This window comes from Macrobrachium nipponense, chromosome 3 (genome assembly GCF_015104395.2).
Source record: "Macrobrachium nipponense isolate FS-2020 chromosome 3, ASM1510439v2, whole genome shotgun sequence".
NCBI classification, from domain to species: domain Eukaryota; kingdom Metazoa; phylum Arthropoda; class Malacostraca; order Decapoda; family Palaemonidae; genus Macrobrachium; species Macrobrachium nipponense.
The window spans coordinates 122629869-122645176 of NC_087202.1; the positions used below are offsets into that span (position 1 = coordinate 122629869).

At 34.7% G+C, this 15308-nt stretch overlaps 1 protein-coding gene across 1 annotated transcript in view; it reads right to left on the reverse strand.

Annotated features, from left to right (window-relative positions):
• Nucleotides 1-3709: 3709 nt before the first annotated feature.
• LOC135222488 (MYND-type zinc finger-containing chromatin reader ZMYND8-like) overlaps nucleotides 3710-15308 on the reverse strand; it is a 46398-nt gene continuing 34799 nt past the window's right edge. Inside the window, 2 exon segments of the mRNA XM_064260570.1 lie at nucleotides 3710-8224; nucleotides 14283-14348. Coding sequence (XP_064116640.1) covers nucleotides 7340-8224; nucleotides 14283-14348 — 951 coding nt within the window. The 3' untranslated portion in view covers nucleotides 3710-7339.

Below are 15308 nucleotides of genomic sequence, written 5' to 3' on the forward strand. Positions count from 1 at the left end.
AAGTGTGCTCCCCCAACCCTCATGTGAGGCATCTGAGAACAGAAGAATCTCTGGAGGATTAGAGTGAAGGGGCACTCCAATAGTCAGGTTCCTGTCATCCAGCCACCAAACAAAGTCTTCCCTCACTTCTGATAACAGTAGTTGGAACAAGGAAGGATCTTTTGCAGGAGACCAGAATGCCTTCATGACTTATGTAGTCTCCACTGGAGGGATCAAATGTGTATTCGACCGTGAGGGACACCCAGAATGACAAGCCACTGATGAGCGGGTTGCTTCTGTTTGGAGAGGAACAGATTGGCAAAGCTCCTGAACTTCTCTAGATGTTGTTTGGAAGGGAATACTCTCCGTGCTGTTGTGTCTATTGTCATATCCATGTAAAGATGTCTTTGACTTGGATTGAGGTTTGACTTTTCCCTTATGTTAAGACTACAGATTTGTTACTAATGAAAAATACAAATTGCTTTAAAAATTTTTCGTTTTGTTCAAAAGTATATCTATACTATATGCTATGTAAATACATGTCTAATTGGCAATAATTCTAGACACAACCAACTGGTTATATTGGAACCCTGATATATATATATATATATTGGAATAGCTATATACTGGAGTCATAGGTTAAGAATTCCTTTTAAAACTTTTGAAACAAAAGTTTATATTTTGTTTTTATTTACAAACCCAACAGTCTTATGTGCTGCCCACATTTGTGGTCTTGATTATCCCCTAGAAAAAACATTTTTTATTTTTTTTACACACACAAGTATTGAGATTCTTTATAAGTACCACTAGGATCCATTGCTAGAAACCAAAGACCCTCTCTTCACTGTCTGTGTAGTCTTAAAACAAAACAGAACAACAGAGCTGTTTGAGAATCATAAGTCCCATGCAAGTATCTGAAGGATTCAAGCAGGTACTTGGGCTCTGTAAGAATCAGATGTCAGGGCTCAGGTAATCCTAAGGGTTACTTTTGATAATAGAAAACTCAAAATAAAAAGAGAAACCACATCTGTATTGGTAAGTTCCCATTTATACATCAACTTTCAATTTACATACAACATAAATGCTCAAAAGCATGTTACCTACATATTTTGATATACTATGATGTAGGATGAGTATGAATTAAGAGGAGATAGAAGCTAAGGACCCAACATCTCCCATCCCAAGTAAAACTTGGACTGCAGCAACAAATTTCTATCGAGCCTCACCCATTTATATTGTATTCCAAAGCCACAATCTTGTGAACTCTCGTTTGTACCTATCCTTCCTTGTTCTCCGATACATTACTATAAACACAAAGAAATACCTTTTTGGACAAGACCATACCATACTCTAGGACACTTGTTTCTTCCCCTGGTGGAAGAAAAAGCTAGTGGTTGTTGATTATATAATACTTAGTACTTTGCCAGATATAGTGATAAATAGCCCTCACAGGACAAAGCAGATCATCCTCATTGCTTGTAGCCAAAAACCAAGGCATACAGTGAAGGATAAACTCTTAAATAACCAACCATTAATTTAAAGATTGCTAATGAGCAGTGGAAGAAAGGGACAGATCAGTACCTGAAGACCGAATATATATCACGCCCAAACCTCCTTTCCACTTAAATGAGATCTGTAACAGACTGATATCTCGGCAGAAACCATAGGTTTAACATCCTTATAAATGAGGAACTTTAGTGTACTAGTGAAATCCTATCATAACGTAAGGTCTGAACTTAGGAACTCCACAGGGCAAGTCCCTAAAAATCCCGCTGAACTACCGTGACCCCCCACCTGAAGAGGCTCACATGAAGCCTTGGCATGACTGTGAACAAGAGCGATATAACCTTTAAGAGGTTATATCGCTTCTCAAAGAACTATCAATCTTATCAGGTCAATACTAGTAGCACCAACACCTCAGTCCCAAAGTTCAAACACCTCAGAGAGCTGACCCACACACCTCAATCACAAGAGACTACAACTTTGGACAATGAACTAATAGCAAAATATTGGCTGTCATTTGAATACAGTAGTGGAGTCAATCAGATTAATATACTACATATACACTAATTGTGCTAATACTGAATAGCTTCCACTTGGACTGATTGAGGCTGCTAGACAAGGCTCATCAGTATATGCAGCGGCTGTGGCAACATCTGATGAGATGAAATCGTGTACGTACCTCCAAGTTCTCACTGGACTATTTTAACTAGATTAGTGATAAAAAATCTCAGCTTTTATGCAGCTGGCATGAAAGGTTGGTTCATATACTATAAGAAATATGACTTATTGGGAGTTGTTTGGCCTTGGCTACTGGCAGCAACCATTAAATTTCTTTGCGATAAAGACTACTATAATTTTAGTGTGGTTGATTGCGATTTAATTTGGGGTTTGTTTCATCATTCTAAACATTGTCCCATTTTCTCATTCTGATGATCATAAAGTAACGTCACATACTAATGAACATTTTTGATTTATTCATAGTTGTTTCAGACAGTTGCTTTGTGTTCTCATTTCCTTTGATGCCCAAATGAGCAGGGAATCAGGGTCATTAAACATGAATGCACATTTCATTTACTTATGGAAGTAGTTGATCTGTTGGACAAGGGAATTTTTTGTAAAGTATTTTATTGCTTACAGTATGGTGAAATTGGGACTTCACATACAAAAAACAAAGGAAATAACATGACAAATACAACTGTCAAAGGCATATGTGTCGATAGTATCTAAGGGATTCCAATTTTGAGTTTACTTGTACAATATACTGTATCCCAGAATTTTTTTTTTCATCTACTTGGAAAATGAGATCAGTTATGCAGTTGTCATGAATACTGGAAGTGTTAAGCTGGAATGTTTCAATAATTATATTCCATATCTGTGCATAGTGCCAGATGCCTTGGCACACTGAGGAAAGTGGCTGTAGTTAACAGTTTATATATTCAAAGCCACTTCAAATATGTACAATTTTTTAAATGGCCAACCGAGTCTATGTTGGTGAACTGTTTTATGACCTTAACTTTGATAGTATCACAATCCCAAACCTTTGTTAATAATGTTATGTACTATTGGCGACTAAGGTGAAGCAACAGTTTTCATTTGCTTTCGTTCATCGAATTAACCATTTTTAATACCAAAAAATGCATTTCACAAAATTTATGAATATGACTATTCAATGCAAATTATATCATATATACATATTGAAATGCAAGAAATGGAATATTAAAATGGAAAACGCCACTGAAATTAGGCATTTGGATTATGCTTAGTCTACATAGAGCTGGATATGCTCAAACATTCATCAGTGAAGTTAAGAAGTATATGCTAGATTGCTCTGCAGGAGACCAGATAGCAGAGATCAATGATATCCACAGGGGTGGCGGGGGCTTTTCTCTGACAGATTAGTGTATAGAGTTGTTGAAAGCTTTACGCCACAAAGTGAAAGATTAGGAAAAAATCAAAGTTGAGAGCAAGTGGTTTAAACTGTCAGTAATTGTAGCATGCACAACAGCAACCCTCAACTAGTACCAGAAAAAGGTCAGCAACAACCGTACAGTATACCAAGACAGCCAAGAACAAAATGGGAGAGTTAACCCAGCTCAGGTTACCGGTAATTCAGAGGCCTATTGATAGGCTTTTGTTTTTTATTTAAGTCAGTAGCCAGCTGCAGCGCATTTTGTGCTGAATACTATCCATTCATATATGAAAGTGTAGGATTGTATACCCATAGGAGGAAACTTTAACTCTTTAATTAGTATATGAACTAATGTTTTACATATAATAGTATAAAAAACAGTAACATCTCATTTTAAAAACAATAGTCGAGCAGTACTGGGTAAAATAAAGTGCATTGAAAATTATTCTTAACTTGTAATTCAAAAAACCAGAAAAATAGATGAAAGATTAAAGATATGCCCTCTGGAAGAGTATGTGCAACAAACATTTATTCATGTGACATGTATACAGCCTTTTCCCCTCTGAAATGGGGGTAAACTAGCATGTACATCCATGGTATTTGTTCTTCATGCACAATATTTTCACTTCAAGAAAATGTGACAATAAAACCTATGGTTAAATTAATAGCAATAATGTAAGGGCACAGGCAACCACATAATTCAATATAGTTTACTTCCTAATTTATAGCTGCATATAGATAATTTTTGTGTTACAAACTACAATAGAAATCCAAAACAAGTATACTATAATGTGGGAATATTAATTTTATAAACAAATTTTGTACATTAACACTATACAAACCAGCATAGCCTGAGTACTCAATAATAATCAGATAAATCTTTTCTATTACCAGCAGTCTCCTGGCCTATAAAAAAAAAAAATTGCAAGGAAAATGCATGAGTTATTACTTGGAAAACAATTTTGTACAGTATATTGTAATAATATACAAATCAACAAGGTTCTGCAAACTCAGCAATAACTGTAAGTTTTCACGAACATTATCTCGCCATTAAATTTACTCTTGGTACCATAGGGATACTAACTTTAAAGTAATTCACCTAATACTTTCAGTAAAAACAAACTAATTGAACAGTATAAAACAACTTCAGCAAAAAGAAACATTTCACGCTCTTTTTACTTCATCCTACAATATACAAGTTTGATGCTTTCATATATTCACTATTATTAATAACCTGTAAGAACATATACGGTAATTACTTAACAGTAAATAAAATATGTACAATCCATATATGATTGTTTGGTTTACAAAAGCTAATGAACAAAAAGAATGCAAACTGAACAACTGAATCACAGAACTGGCAGAGGTCAAACATAAAACATGCTAAAAGATATATACAATATGAAAACCTCACTAACCCTTAATGGACGAACATTCTCACATGGGTACCAATAACTTTGGGTGGAGAACAGTGACTCATGCTGAGTAACAATATCACATGCCATCAATTTGGGAGAATCAGGCGGGAAAGAGGTGCCATTACTTCTTTAGCCCATAAATTCACTAATGGCAGCTTTTAGACTGGCTAAATTCCACTGGGCAGCTCATTAGTTAGTTGGGGTCTGGGTCTCGACTTCAAGGGAGGATGTAGCGTCTCTCTCTCTTACATGACGTCTTTTCGTAAATTTGCTCATGAATATATCAAGGGGTTGCTGTTGGTTTTAGTTCTTATCTTTTATGATAATACAATTTTGCACAGAAAAGTGCAAAGAAATATCAGAGGAAACATGTCTAAATCCAAAATATTGCATCTTCATTCTCAGTAAATTTACCTAAATATTATTCAGCAAATATGCTCAGAATTTGTTACTAATTCTATTTCTTATCTGTTTTGATATTGCATGAGATATAATTATAATTTTACAAAATAAAATGAATTTATTTATTAGGAAAATAATGTATAATTTCCTAAGATTTGTGATCGTCTTGTAAAAGAAGCTCCACAAGGGGTTGTAAACAGTAATTTTCGATTTCTCGTGGAAGGTAGGGAAAATTATATATAAAAAAAAAGTTCTCACACCGTGTGCATTTGCATATCTTCCTCTTTCCATTGAGGCATTTTTTTCTTAAATTGGCCGACCTCAGTTTTTTGCCAGCCTGGGGTGCTGCATCTTGATTTATTACCCCATCCATTAAGGGTTAATTAGGAATTTTGGATAATCCAGGTATAATGAATTCTAGAAACTGAAATTATCCTATGACTGTGCCAGTACTAACCCTCAATTAATCACGCTTCTTCCACATCGCCAATTATCTGTTGATCATTGCTACTGATAATACAAATATCACGTTAGATAGGAAGAACAAGAATATCAAATCAGACAGGTTAGCTAAAAGGTGTTAAAGTGAACCGAAATCAAATATCAAATATTCACTAAAAATGAACTGGAGTTAAATCGTCTTCTACCATGTCAAGTCTACAGCTCACTTGCTAGGTTTGTAAAGAAAAATAATTTTTTCCCCTTACATTTCAAGCATATTATCAACAAAAAAATTTTACAATTATAAAAAGAACTGTGAAAATCAATAACATATCAAGAGTGAGAGAGACTGGCTCTAATTTCTCTTGTAAACTTATCAATAAAAACATGTTACAGTACAGCTTCAAGAAGGGTCACTTATTCTAAAGAGACAAAGGGTAAGGAGAACGTATCAAAAGGTGTAAATGGTGTAAAATATCCATTTAAACTTGCCCAAGTCCCTTCCACACTTATTCACCTATAACATTTTAGCATGTACGTCGCCAAAGGAGACTCAGTGGACAAAAAAAAAAAAAAAAGGGAAATGTAGTCTATTGTGAATGCAATGTTATCAGTTTCATTTTATGAAAGTTACTTTATAAAATAGTGAAGCGATAATACAAAAATACAATAATGCCATACTGATTCATATTAGAGGTAGTTACTTAGGCATGCATTTATGCAATTACGTACATAACTGTACGGGAAAATTACTTGGATACTGAATGTAAATACTATATTTACCCAATAAATTCCAATGTATATAGTCACTATAAATACTAAAGACTCCAAGTAAAAAAGGAAATAGTTTATATTTCTACAACAATTACTTTCACGAATTTAAATAGTACCGTGTATTAAAAACTCAAAACACATTACGTATACAGTAAAGTAAGATAACAGAGGATTACAAATACTATATGTACTTCAGGGGAAAAAAAAATTGCAAAATCAACACAAGACCAAAATTGAATTCACATTCTGAAAAACAAAAGCATGTAGGGAAAGAAAAAAAATCTGCACAACAAGCATCACGAATTTGTTCACCCCTGGGTAAATGTTAAGACATTCAGTACTAGTATTTTTTTTTAGTTTAGTTATGACTGGCAAGTGCACTTTACACAAATGGATAATGGCTTATGTACATTGAAGAATGCTAGTTGTGGTCCCAACTAAAATGGCACATTATTTCTAAAATTACAATGCTTTCAACAGCAGTTCAACTGTTTTTAATTTTAAATCATTCTTCATATGTATCAAATATAGCAAAAGTATAATAAAGCAAGGAGTTTTGCATAGTTTTTATATCTCTCCCCATTAACACAATGAAATGGAGAACTAACTTCATGTATATTCTAAAATATACTGTACAGAAATCTAGTAAAAGTTAACATGATTAGGAAATGCTACAGTAAGTACCCTGTTTCCAACAACAGTGCAAACAATTAACTTATAACTTTTAAACTTCAAGCAAGCAAAACATACTGCTTGCCAATAATAATATACAATATTTTTATATACAGTATGCTTATATGATTTATAGAGATAACAATACAAATGAATTTCTGTTATAAAAGAATCTTTACAATAAACAATGTAGTGTGTAGTGTTTTATATATTTACAAATCACAGGAAGCCAACGAGCCTTTCATAACGTAGACATAGCCTGTAACAATTCTTCTTCACTCTCCTCTCCCGAGTCCAGTTTGTCATCTTCCTCTAATTCCTCCTCCTTCAACATCTGCGGCCGATTTTCCTCATAATCCATACTTTCATCATCAGAATATTTGTAAGCTTCAGTCTTGGGAGCATCTTCCTGAGAGTCCCCTTCTGTTTTGGATTCTAAATACTGCTGGACACTACTGTAACCCATTTTCCCCAGTCTTTGCACAATCTGCCCCACTGCTTGCTGCCCAAAGGCTTTGCGGCAAAGTGAGCAGTTGCATATGCCACGACATACTGGACAAGCCCAAGTGGGATCCAACAAGGCCTTTTTTGCATCTTCACCATACCTGGTACTTAAACATGGACCACAAAAAAATCCTCTTAATCCTACACATCTCCCTGACCTGCAAATCGTCTTTGTGTCGCCAGTCTTCTGCCGACACTGATGGCAAGAAGTGCCATTTTCCTGGTTGTGCTGCTTATCCTTAGATCTGACAGCAACTTTGTCAAGCATATCACTGGTAACTTCTTCAGGTGTCAGAATGTGTTCAATTTTTCTCCTTATACAAGGAGTACTTTTACGCTTTTTCCTGGACCCTTCAGGAACTTTACAAGAGGGTTTATGTGACTTTGACTTGGATTTTTTAGTTGTCACATTCAGGTTTTCTTTGATACCTTCACTTTGCTCTAGAAACCACTCCATCCAAGCTTTAGGAGATTTAAGTGTTTCAGGGGAGCTTCTTCCAGAAGCTTTTTCTTTGGATGAACCAGATTTTGAGGACGACTTGGCTTTTTTTCGTGGGCGCGCTCTATTTCCTTTGATGAGGCACTGGGCTAATATGGACGAAGTTAGACTCCCCACATCATCCTGAAAAATTGACAAGATGGATTTACTCACAGAGGTCCAGGTCAAGCTTGAGTCAATTTTTAACAACTTCATCTCCCTCCCCTTGCATTAATTTCCAAGCATGGACAAGGACAAAGCATAAGCAAATCTACTGCTTTTACTGCTCTGAGCGTACTGTACTGTACTGTACATACTGTACTATATGACAAAACTTCATAGCAAGCCCACTGTATATTGGTAAATCCATCTTGCCTTCATTAAGAGATATTTGCAACAAGGGACAATATCAACATTAGGCACAACACTAATTTTACAAACACAACTACTATAAAAGACAAAAATTCATTACTATGTTTCCTTCAGGAGGCTCATTAACCTGTCACTAAATTATTTTTCTTCAAACTAGTTTATTGAATACACAGGTAACCTATGCAAAGGAAATGAGTCTCCAAGAAGTAAACAATTACTTCCATACACTAACCAGAATAAACATCAACTACCACAACAGACACAAGGGTGCATGCGCACACACACACACACACACATAATATGAAAGTAATACAAGGCTATATTATACAGTTTTTTATAACAAACAGCCCATGTCCATACAAAATCATACAGATAAATAATAACCTCTACAGTAAACAATGCATTTCCATTTAGTAATGTAAGCATAGAAACTGAGAAGACCCAAGCCAATAGCATTAAGGGGAAAATACACAACTGTAACAAAATAATCATCATAAGATTTACTCTTATAGGTAAAATTATTGCCATTCTTATTTCTAGTTCAACTTCATATAAAATTCAAATAAAATTGTCTTTGAAAATAGGCATTACAGTGTTGTACTTGAAAGTGATCCATACGGTAAATAAATAAATAAGAAGCAACAAAAATCTGAAAGTCACAACTCCGCAAAAAATTTAAATCTTTCTCTTGTGATAAGTTGAACTTAGTTTTGTCAAATTTTTCCTTCACTGATTATAAACTTTTATCTTTGCACAAGTATGACATTGTATTTATTATTATCATTATTATTATTCAAGTAATACTGTGTTCTTTCCCCCTTTTCTGTGGAAGAAAGATTGTGCATTAATTGTCCATTATTCATGTCATTCGTGGATGAGTATGGACAAAGTCAGTGCATAACATTTTCATTTTACAGTGGCCCCCCCAACCCCCGTATTTGCAGGGGATGCGTACCAGACCCCCCTGCGAATAGCTAGAATCCGTGAATACTTGGAACCCCTATAATAAAAATGCTTAAAACTGCCTATTTTGTTAAATCAAACTCAAGAAAAACCCACGAAAAATGCTTATATGTACTTGTTTTTTGTTGTTAGTTTTATTGCAAAAGGTTAATTTAATCATGATATTGATATGAAAATACAGTAACCTGTGGATATTCCTCATAGAAAAATATTGCGAATATGCGAATTTCTCGTAAATAATGGGTAGATATGGTCCATGGAGAAATCCATGGATATGTGAGTCCGCAAAAGTAGAGAACGCGAATATGGGGTTCCACTGTACTAATGAAAATGAATAAGTAATTACCTAGACACAGGAAATGTACGTACAATACTATGAATAAAATTTCTTTGTAAGTCAATACTATATAGCATGATCATTACTAGGATTTTTATTATTATACTGAATTATAATGATGTTGCTGGCTGTACGTATTTGATGGTACAATTCCATTAAGTAAAACAAAATCCTTCCTGAATGCATCCATATACTTCCTTGAATGACACAAATACTCGGGAACTACTATATAACTGTTAAAAAATATAAACTTGAACATAAACTGAATTCTACTAATAAAGCCATTACTTTTAAGGAGACAAACTTAATAATCTCCTCCAATATCACTATTATTATAAAGAAGTGTACTAACTAGAAAACTGGGAAGTGATATCAGTATTAAGAGAAAAATTAGAATAGGGTAGAGATAAAGAATTACAGCAGCTAGCTTGGGAGGATATTATCAGCACTAAGTAGTTTAACCAAACCAATGAATCAGCATAGTATTTAATTCTCATTCAAATTTTAATTTTATCTGTTAACTTGCAGTCATTCAAAAAACTGATGTGAATAAATGAAAATGATAAAAGATTCTGACAAAATTTCCCGTGTCATTTCCAAAACGTGACATTTGCTGTTGGCTGAAGTTCAGACATTAACATGGGATAAGTTTAACTGTTAGTGTTGACCTGCAGTCTCTACATACATGGAATATTCATTGTGTATCCATGAGTCAAAAAAGAATTGCCAATTCAAAGACAAGATAAAATTAATATATTGCAAGGCTCTTTTTAGTTTGAACAAATGCCATAATTCAACCATGGGTCTGACCTGATAAATTTTTTGTTATAAGATGCAGTACATTATTCTATAAACCCTGTCACCTTTTAGGTTTGGTAAGTTTTTGAGATGTTCAATATCACTGACCAGGATGGTTACATTTGATTGAGTCACAGTAAGTAACTGCAGCTTTGGCTGCTTCACTGGCATCCTCATTTCCCCATACATATATCCACATGTGAAGGGATCCAACATGATTCAACATAAACACCAGGTTCACGTAATTTGTGGAATGTAAAAAATTTTATGTACGTATATTTTTTAGAGCAATACTTCTGAATGGCATCAACACCACTTCCTGAATATTCATAATAATCACCAGTGCAGAATTCAGCATTGATCTCAGTTTTGCAAAAACAGAGAAACTGTTTGGTAAAAAAAAACTGATTTTGCTTTATTAAGTGAAATGGCAGCAAATCTTACACCTATTAGTGACAGTATGGACCTTTGCATCCAATACGTACTTTCTTTTGTTGTTGTTTATGAAGCTCAGGAGTATGTGCACAGTTTTGGTTAAATAATACAAATGAATAAGTTCTAATCCCACAAGTACACAGGCAGGAACAGATAGAATAATTGTCAAGAGAGCTATACATTTTGGGCTGAACAGCAGCTGCAAGAATCTTTAACTACAGTACAGCTAACATTAGGCAATTCAAGGCACAATGTGGACTACAACCCCATAAGGGATTTGGTGTAAGAAACTGTAGCACACAGATAAAGCCATCGCAGGGTACCTACATACCTCTGTAGATCATTAATTTTTCTGTCCTGAATTTAAATTTAAAATTACTTCCATTGTTGTTATAACTAGTACTTTCAATAGATCAAGTTGAAAAAGGAAAGAAATAACAGGGCGGTTCTCCAGTTTATCGCCAGACTCGGTTAATGGCGATCTGGTTTTATGGACATAAAATCAGCAATTTATGGCACCATAACATACCTTACAGGAGGCACCATTGACCAGTTATCAGTGCCATAAATCGCTGTTTCTGTTAACGGCAGTTTTCGCTTATCAGCACCTCACCAAAAACAGGGGCCCACATTCATCTTGATCTTTTTCAAAAATGGATTTGGAAATTATGTTGCATTATTACGTTTCATAGAAATTTAAGTAAGTAGAATACTAAATGGCAAATAAATAAAGCTGTAACAAAAAATTTTTGGGTTTTGAAACTGTGCTAAACAAGAAAACAAAATTATATTTTGTAAGCACCATGTGCATCAGAACAAAATGCCAAAAGCCAGTGAAGGCAATAACTAATTGGTTCTTTTGGATAAAATTCATACTAAAGCCACCTAACCAAATGAAAAATTCTAAGAAGATGAACCACAATGAAAATATACTACTTCTCACCTGACCAAAATAACAAATATTTCTTTCTATGCATAGGTCATCATATTGTATATAATAATTCCCAGTGCGAAATGTATAGCACCTATTCTTTTCAGGAAGATTAAAAATCTACTATACTTTTTTTCCCCCACAGATAAAAACCTCATCCTTACACGAGCCTTTATGTTCCAACATAAGCTGTCAAACCCAATGCCAAGAAGCTGCTTAAGCCAGTGCAGTGATGGTTACCAAAGGGTGTGATTTCCTTTTGAAGGAATTCATTGCCTCACCTTCCAAACACACTCAATCCTATATGCCTTGTACAGCCCAGAGGTGAGTGCCACAGAGAGGTTGGGAGGAGAGCCCTCCCAATACATGTTTGAGGTTTTTATCTATTGGACATAACACAGCATATCACTGAATATGATCAAATAGTCGTACTAACAATTACAACCACTGAAATGGTACTGAATAATCCTGATGGATTCCGGTGCTTGGTCCTCAAGACCTAAATTTCATAATCACTCAAACTACTGAAATGGAATCTGATCCATGACATTATATTACCATCATTCCAAGTAAAGTACTGTGTTACAACATTGATATTACTCTATATATAATATTACAAAGGATGCTTGTTGAGACAAAACTGTTCTTAACTGTAAATATACAGACAATTCAGTCAAATGGATCTCTGCACAATATCATCATGGATGCACAAGATAATGATGACATGAAAGAAACATCAGAACTCTCATATGCAACACTTAAACATTAGCTCATGTCTTGTTTCAGTCAATTATTGCTAAATGACATCCCCCAGGGGGGGTTAATATGGTCAAGCACCTCACGAAGTGCACTGCAGATACGTATTACTAAAGGGCATTTATATCGTCCATTCATCCCTTAGCTACACCCAATTTTTAGCCTTTTACTTCACTTCCATTCTGCTTCCTTTCTTCAGTCTTACTGCCTAACCATTCCAACTCCCCCTTTCCACTGTCTAAAGCACTGAATGGCTCAAGGTGCCCCAGTGGTTAGATTCTTAATTTTCATAACTCATCTCTGCTAAATGACATGCACTTCTAACCCTCCTATCTAAATCATATTACCATGCATATACGTACTACCACAAAAAAAAAAAAATTGCCTGATAGATACACTATCATCCATTACCCAAGACAATGCAGTAATTAGGGGTCTGTGCTTCTACTATATTAAAAAAATATATATATAACCAGAAACCCTGCTAAAACTTAAGAGTACTGCCTACAGCAGTAATTGCTGCAATAGTAGGGAAAACCTAGTTGGAAATTTGGCTGAAAATAAGAACTAAAGCTATCAACAATGAACTGTGAAATGTTAGGTGAGCTTTGCTTAAAAAAATATTTCACAAACACTCCATACAGAAACCCTGCTAAAACTTAAGAGTACTGCCTACAGCAGTAATTGCTGCAATAGTAGGGAAAACCTAGTTGGAAATTTGGCTGAAAATAAGAACTAAAGCTATCAACAATGAACTGTGAAATGTTAGGTGAGCTTTGCTTAAAAAAATATTTCACAAACACTCCATATCTAAGAAAAAATAAAAAAAACCTATGTACTTACATACAACAAAATTGTCATAATGATTTGGGAGCCAAGAAATACAGAAAGAGAATTTTAAAACAAAAATCTTTCAGCAGAGGAATGTTTGACTCACAAAAGGCTGTAAAATGCCTGAGTGCTATAGAAAAAATGAGGATGGCTTTGGCAGCGGAAGTCTCCACGGTTAATGCCTGTTCAGTTGGTTAATGTACACAAATAGCACACTGCTCACCAAGTCTACCAAGGAACTAAGGCATAATTAAAAATGAGGTACTCTGTGTTTGTTGCAAAGCCATAAGATAGCTATTTCTGTCCATGCATCATATAGTGACAAAAATACATGGAGAGATGCAATTCCGCAGTAATTTCCAAAGTTTTCTCGCAGATTATTAGGTGAAGGACAATATCAGTTCTTATAAATGTTACCTGTCTCAAGGGAATCACCAGTCACGGTCTATAACACAATCTTCCATTACTTTACCCAAGCGTTTTTTATTACTTACTATACCAAAACTATGCTACACCTTGCAAGTAGAAGTACAATCACCCTTCAAAAAAGTTAGGAATGGCATACAAATTAAATTTCAATATTCCAGCATGAGAGCTTAGAGAATAGTTAAAAGTAGTTCTTCACAATTATAAAAGGCGATGGCCAACATCATGAATTTAACTCACCTTCAAACATTCCATGAAGTATGACAATCTAACTCATGCATTTTAGTCATATACACAAACAAAGGCTTCTCACCAATAATCAAATTAAGAGAATAATGTAGGGCTGTACTTACCTCACGGTGCTTTCTTCGTCTCAATTCTTCTGCTAAGGCAACTGCACCTTCTTCATCTGCCAACTGCTGTATAATTAAGGAAAAATAGATTATTAGACTGCTTCCAAAAATGAGTAACTTTGCAGAACACATACAATATTAACTTTCTGAGATGGGGAAAGGAGAAGGAGTATGATTCCAAAACTTGCCTTTGGTAAAACACAGACTTGTGATCTACTACTAATGAGTTGAGATATAATTTGCATTCAATTGGCTGCTTTACATTTATTTTCATGATATGAAGCTGATTTGGTCTTGTGTTTGAAGCCTTAATCATACAAGATTTGGTCTCATCTTTGAAGCTTGAATAATTTCACTTTCTTTTTTGTCTACATATTTAAAAAATAAGTCATAAACTCAGAATAAAATGCTGATGTATAAACTACAGTATAAAAATGCAAAGAAAAAATGTGGAGAACTGACATACATTTATTAAACTATTCTCCATTCACAACTAGTTTAATGATAATGCAACTGTCCCTACTTATGGGAGTTGGGGAATTAACCATCACACAACATCCTCAAATTATCATCTTAATGCTTCCTGACATCAAAATGCTTGTAGTCATTGATTTTATACCTTCTACTGTTGACTTCATTGGAATCTCAAGGAATGAAATTTGCATCATCTTATCTGAATCTAAAACAACAGTTTCCGTGGATCCCAGAATGAGTATCAAGCCAAAGTCAAGAGTCAGTCAGGAATGTGAAATTAGCATGGTTTCATTTAGTTCATCTGTATTCTGCCAAATAGATGCACTGTCTGTCTTGGTGAATTTTATTTTAATTACACCATACTAAAATTTACTTGAAAAATTATACAGTATTGACATCTAGTTAGTGTACTGTATTTACCTCTGGAACTTAACTTCATATAAAATGCCCGTAATGTGTCTCCGGAGATTAAAAACTTAGACACTGCTTCAAATACAAATACGCTCAAATAAGAAGAAAAGTAATCTGAGTAAAGTTCAGTGACATAAACAG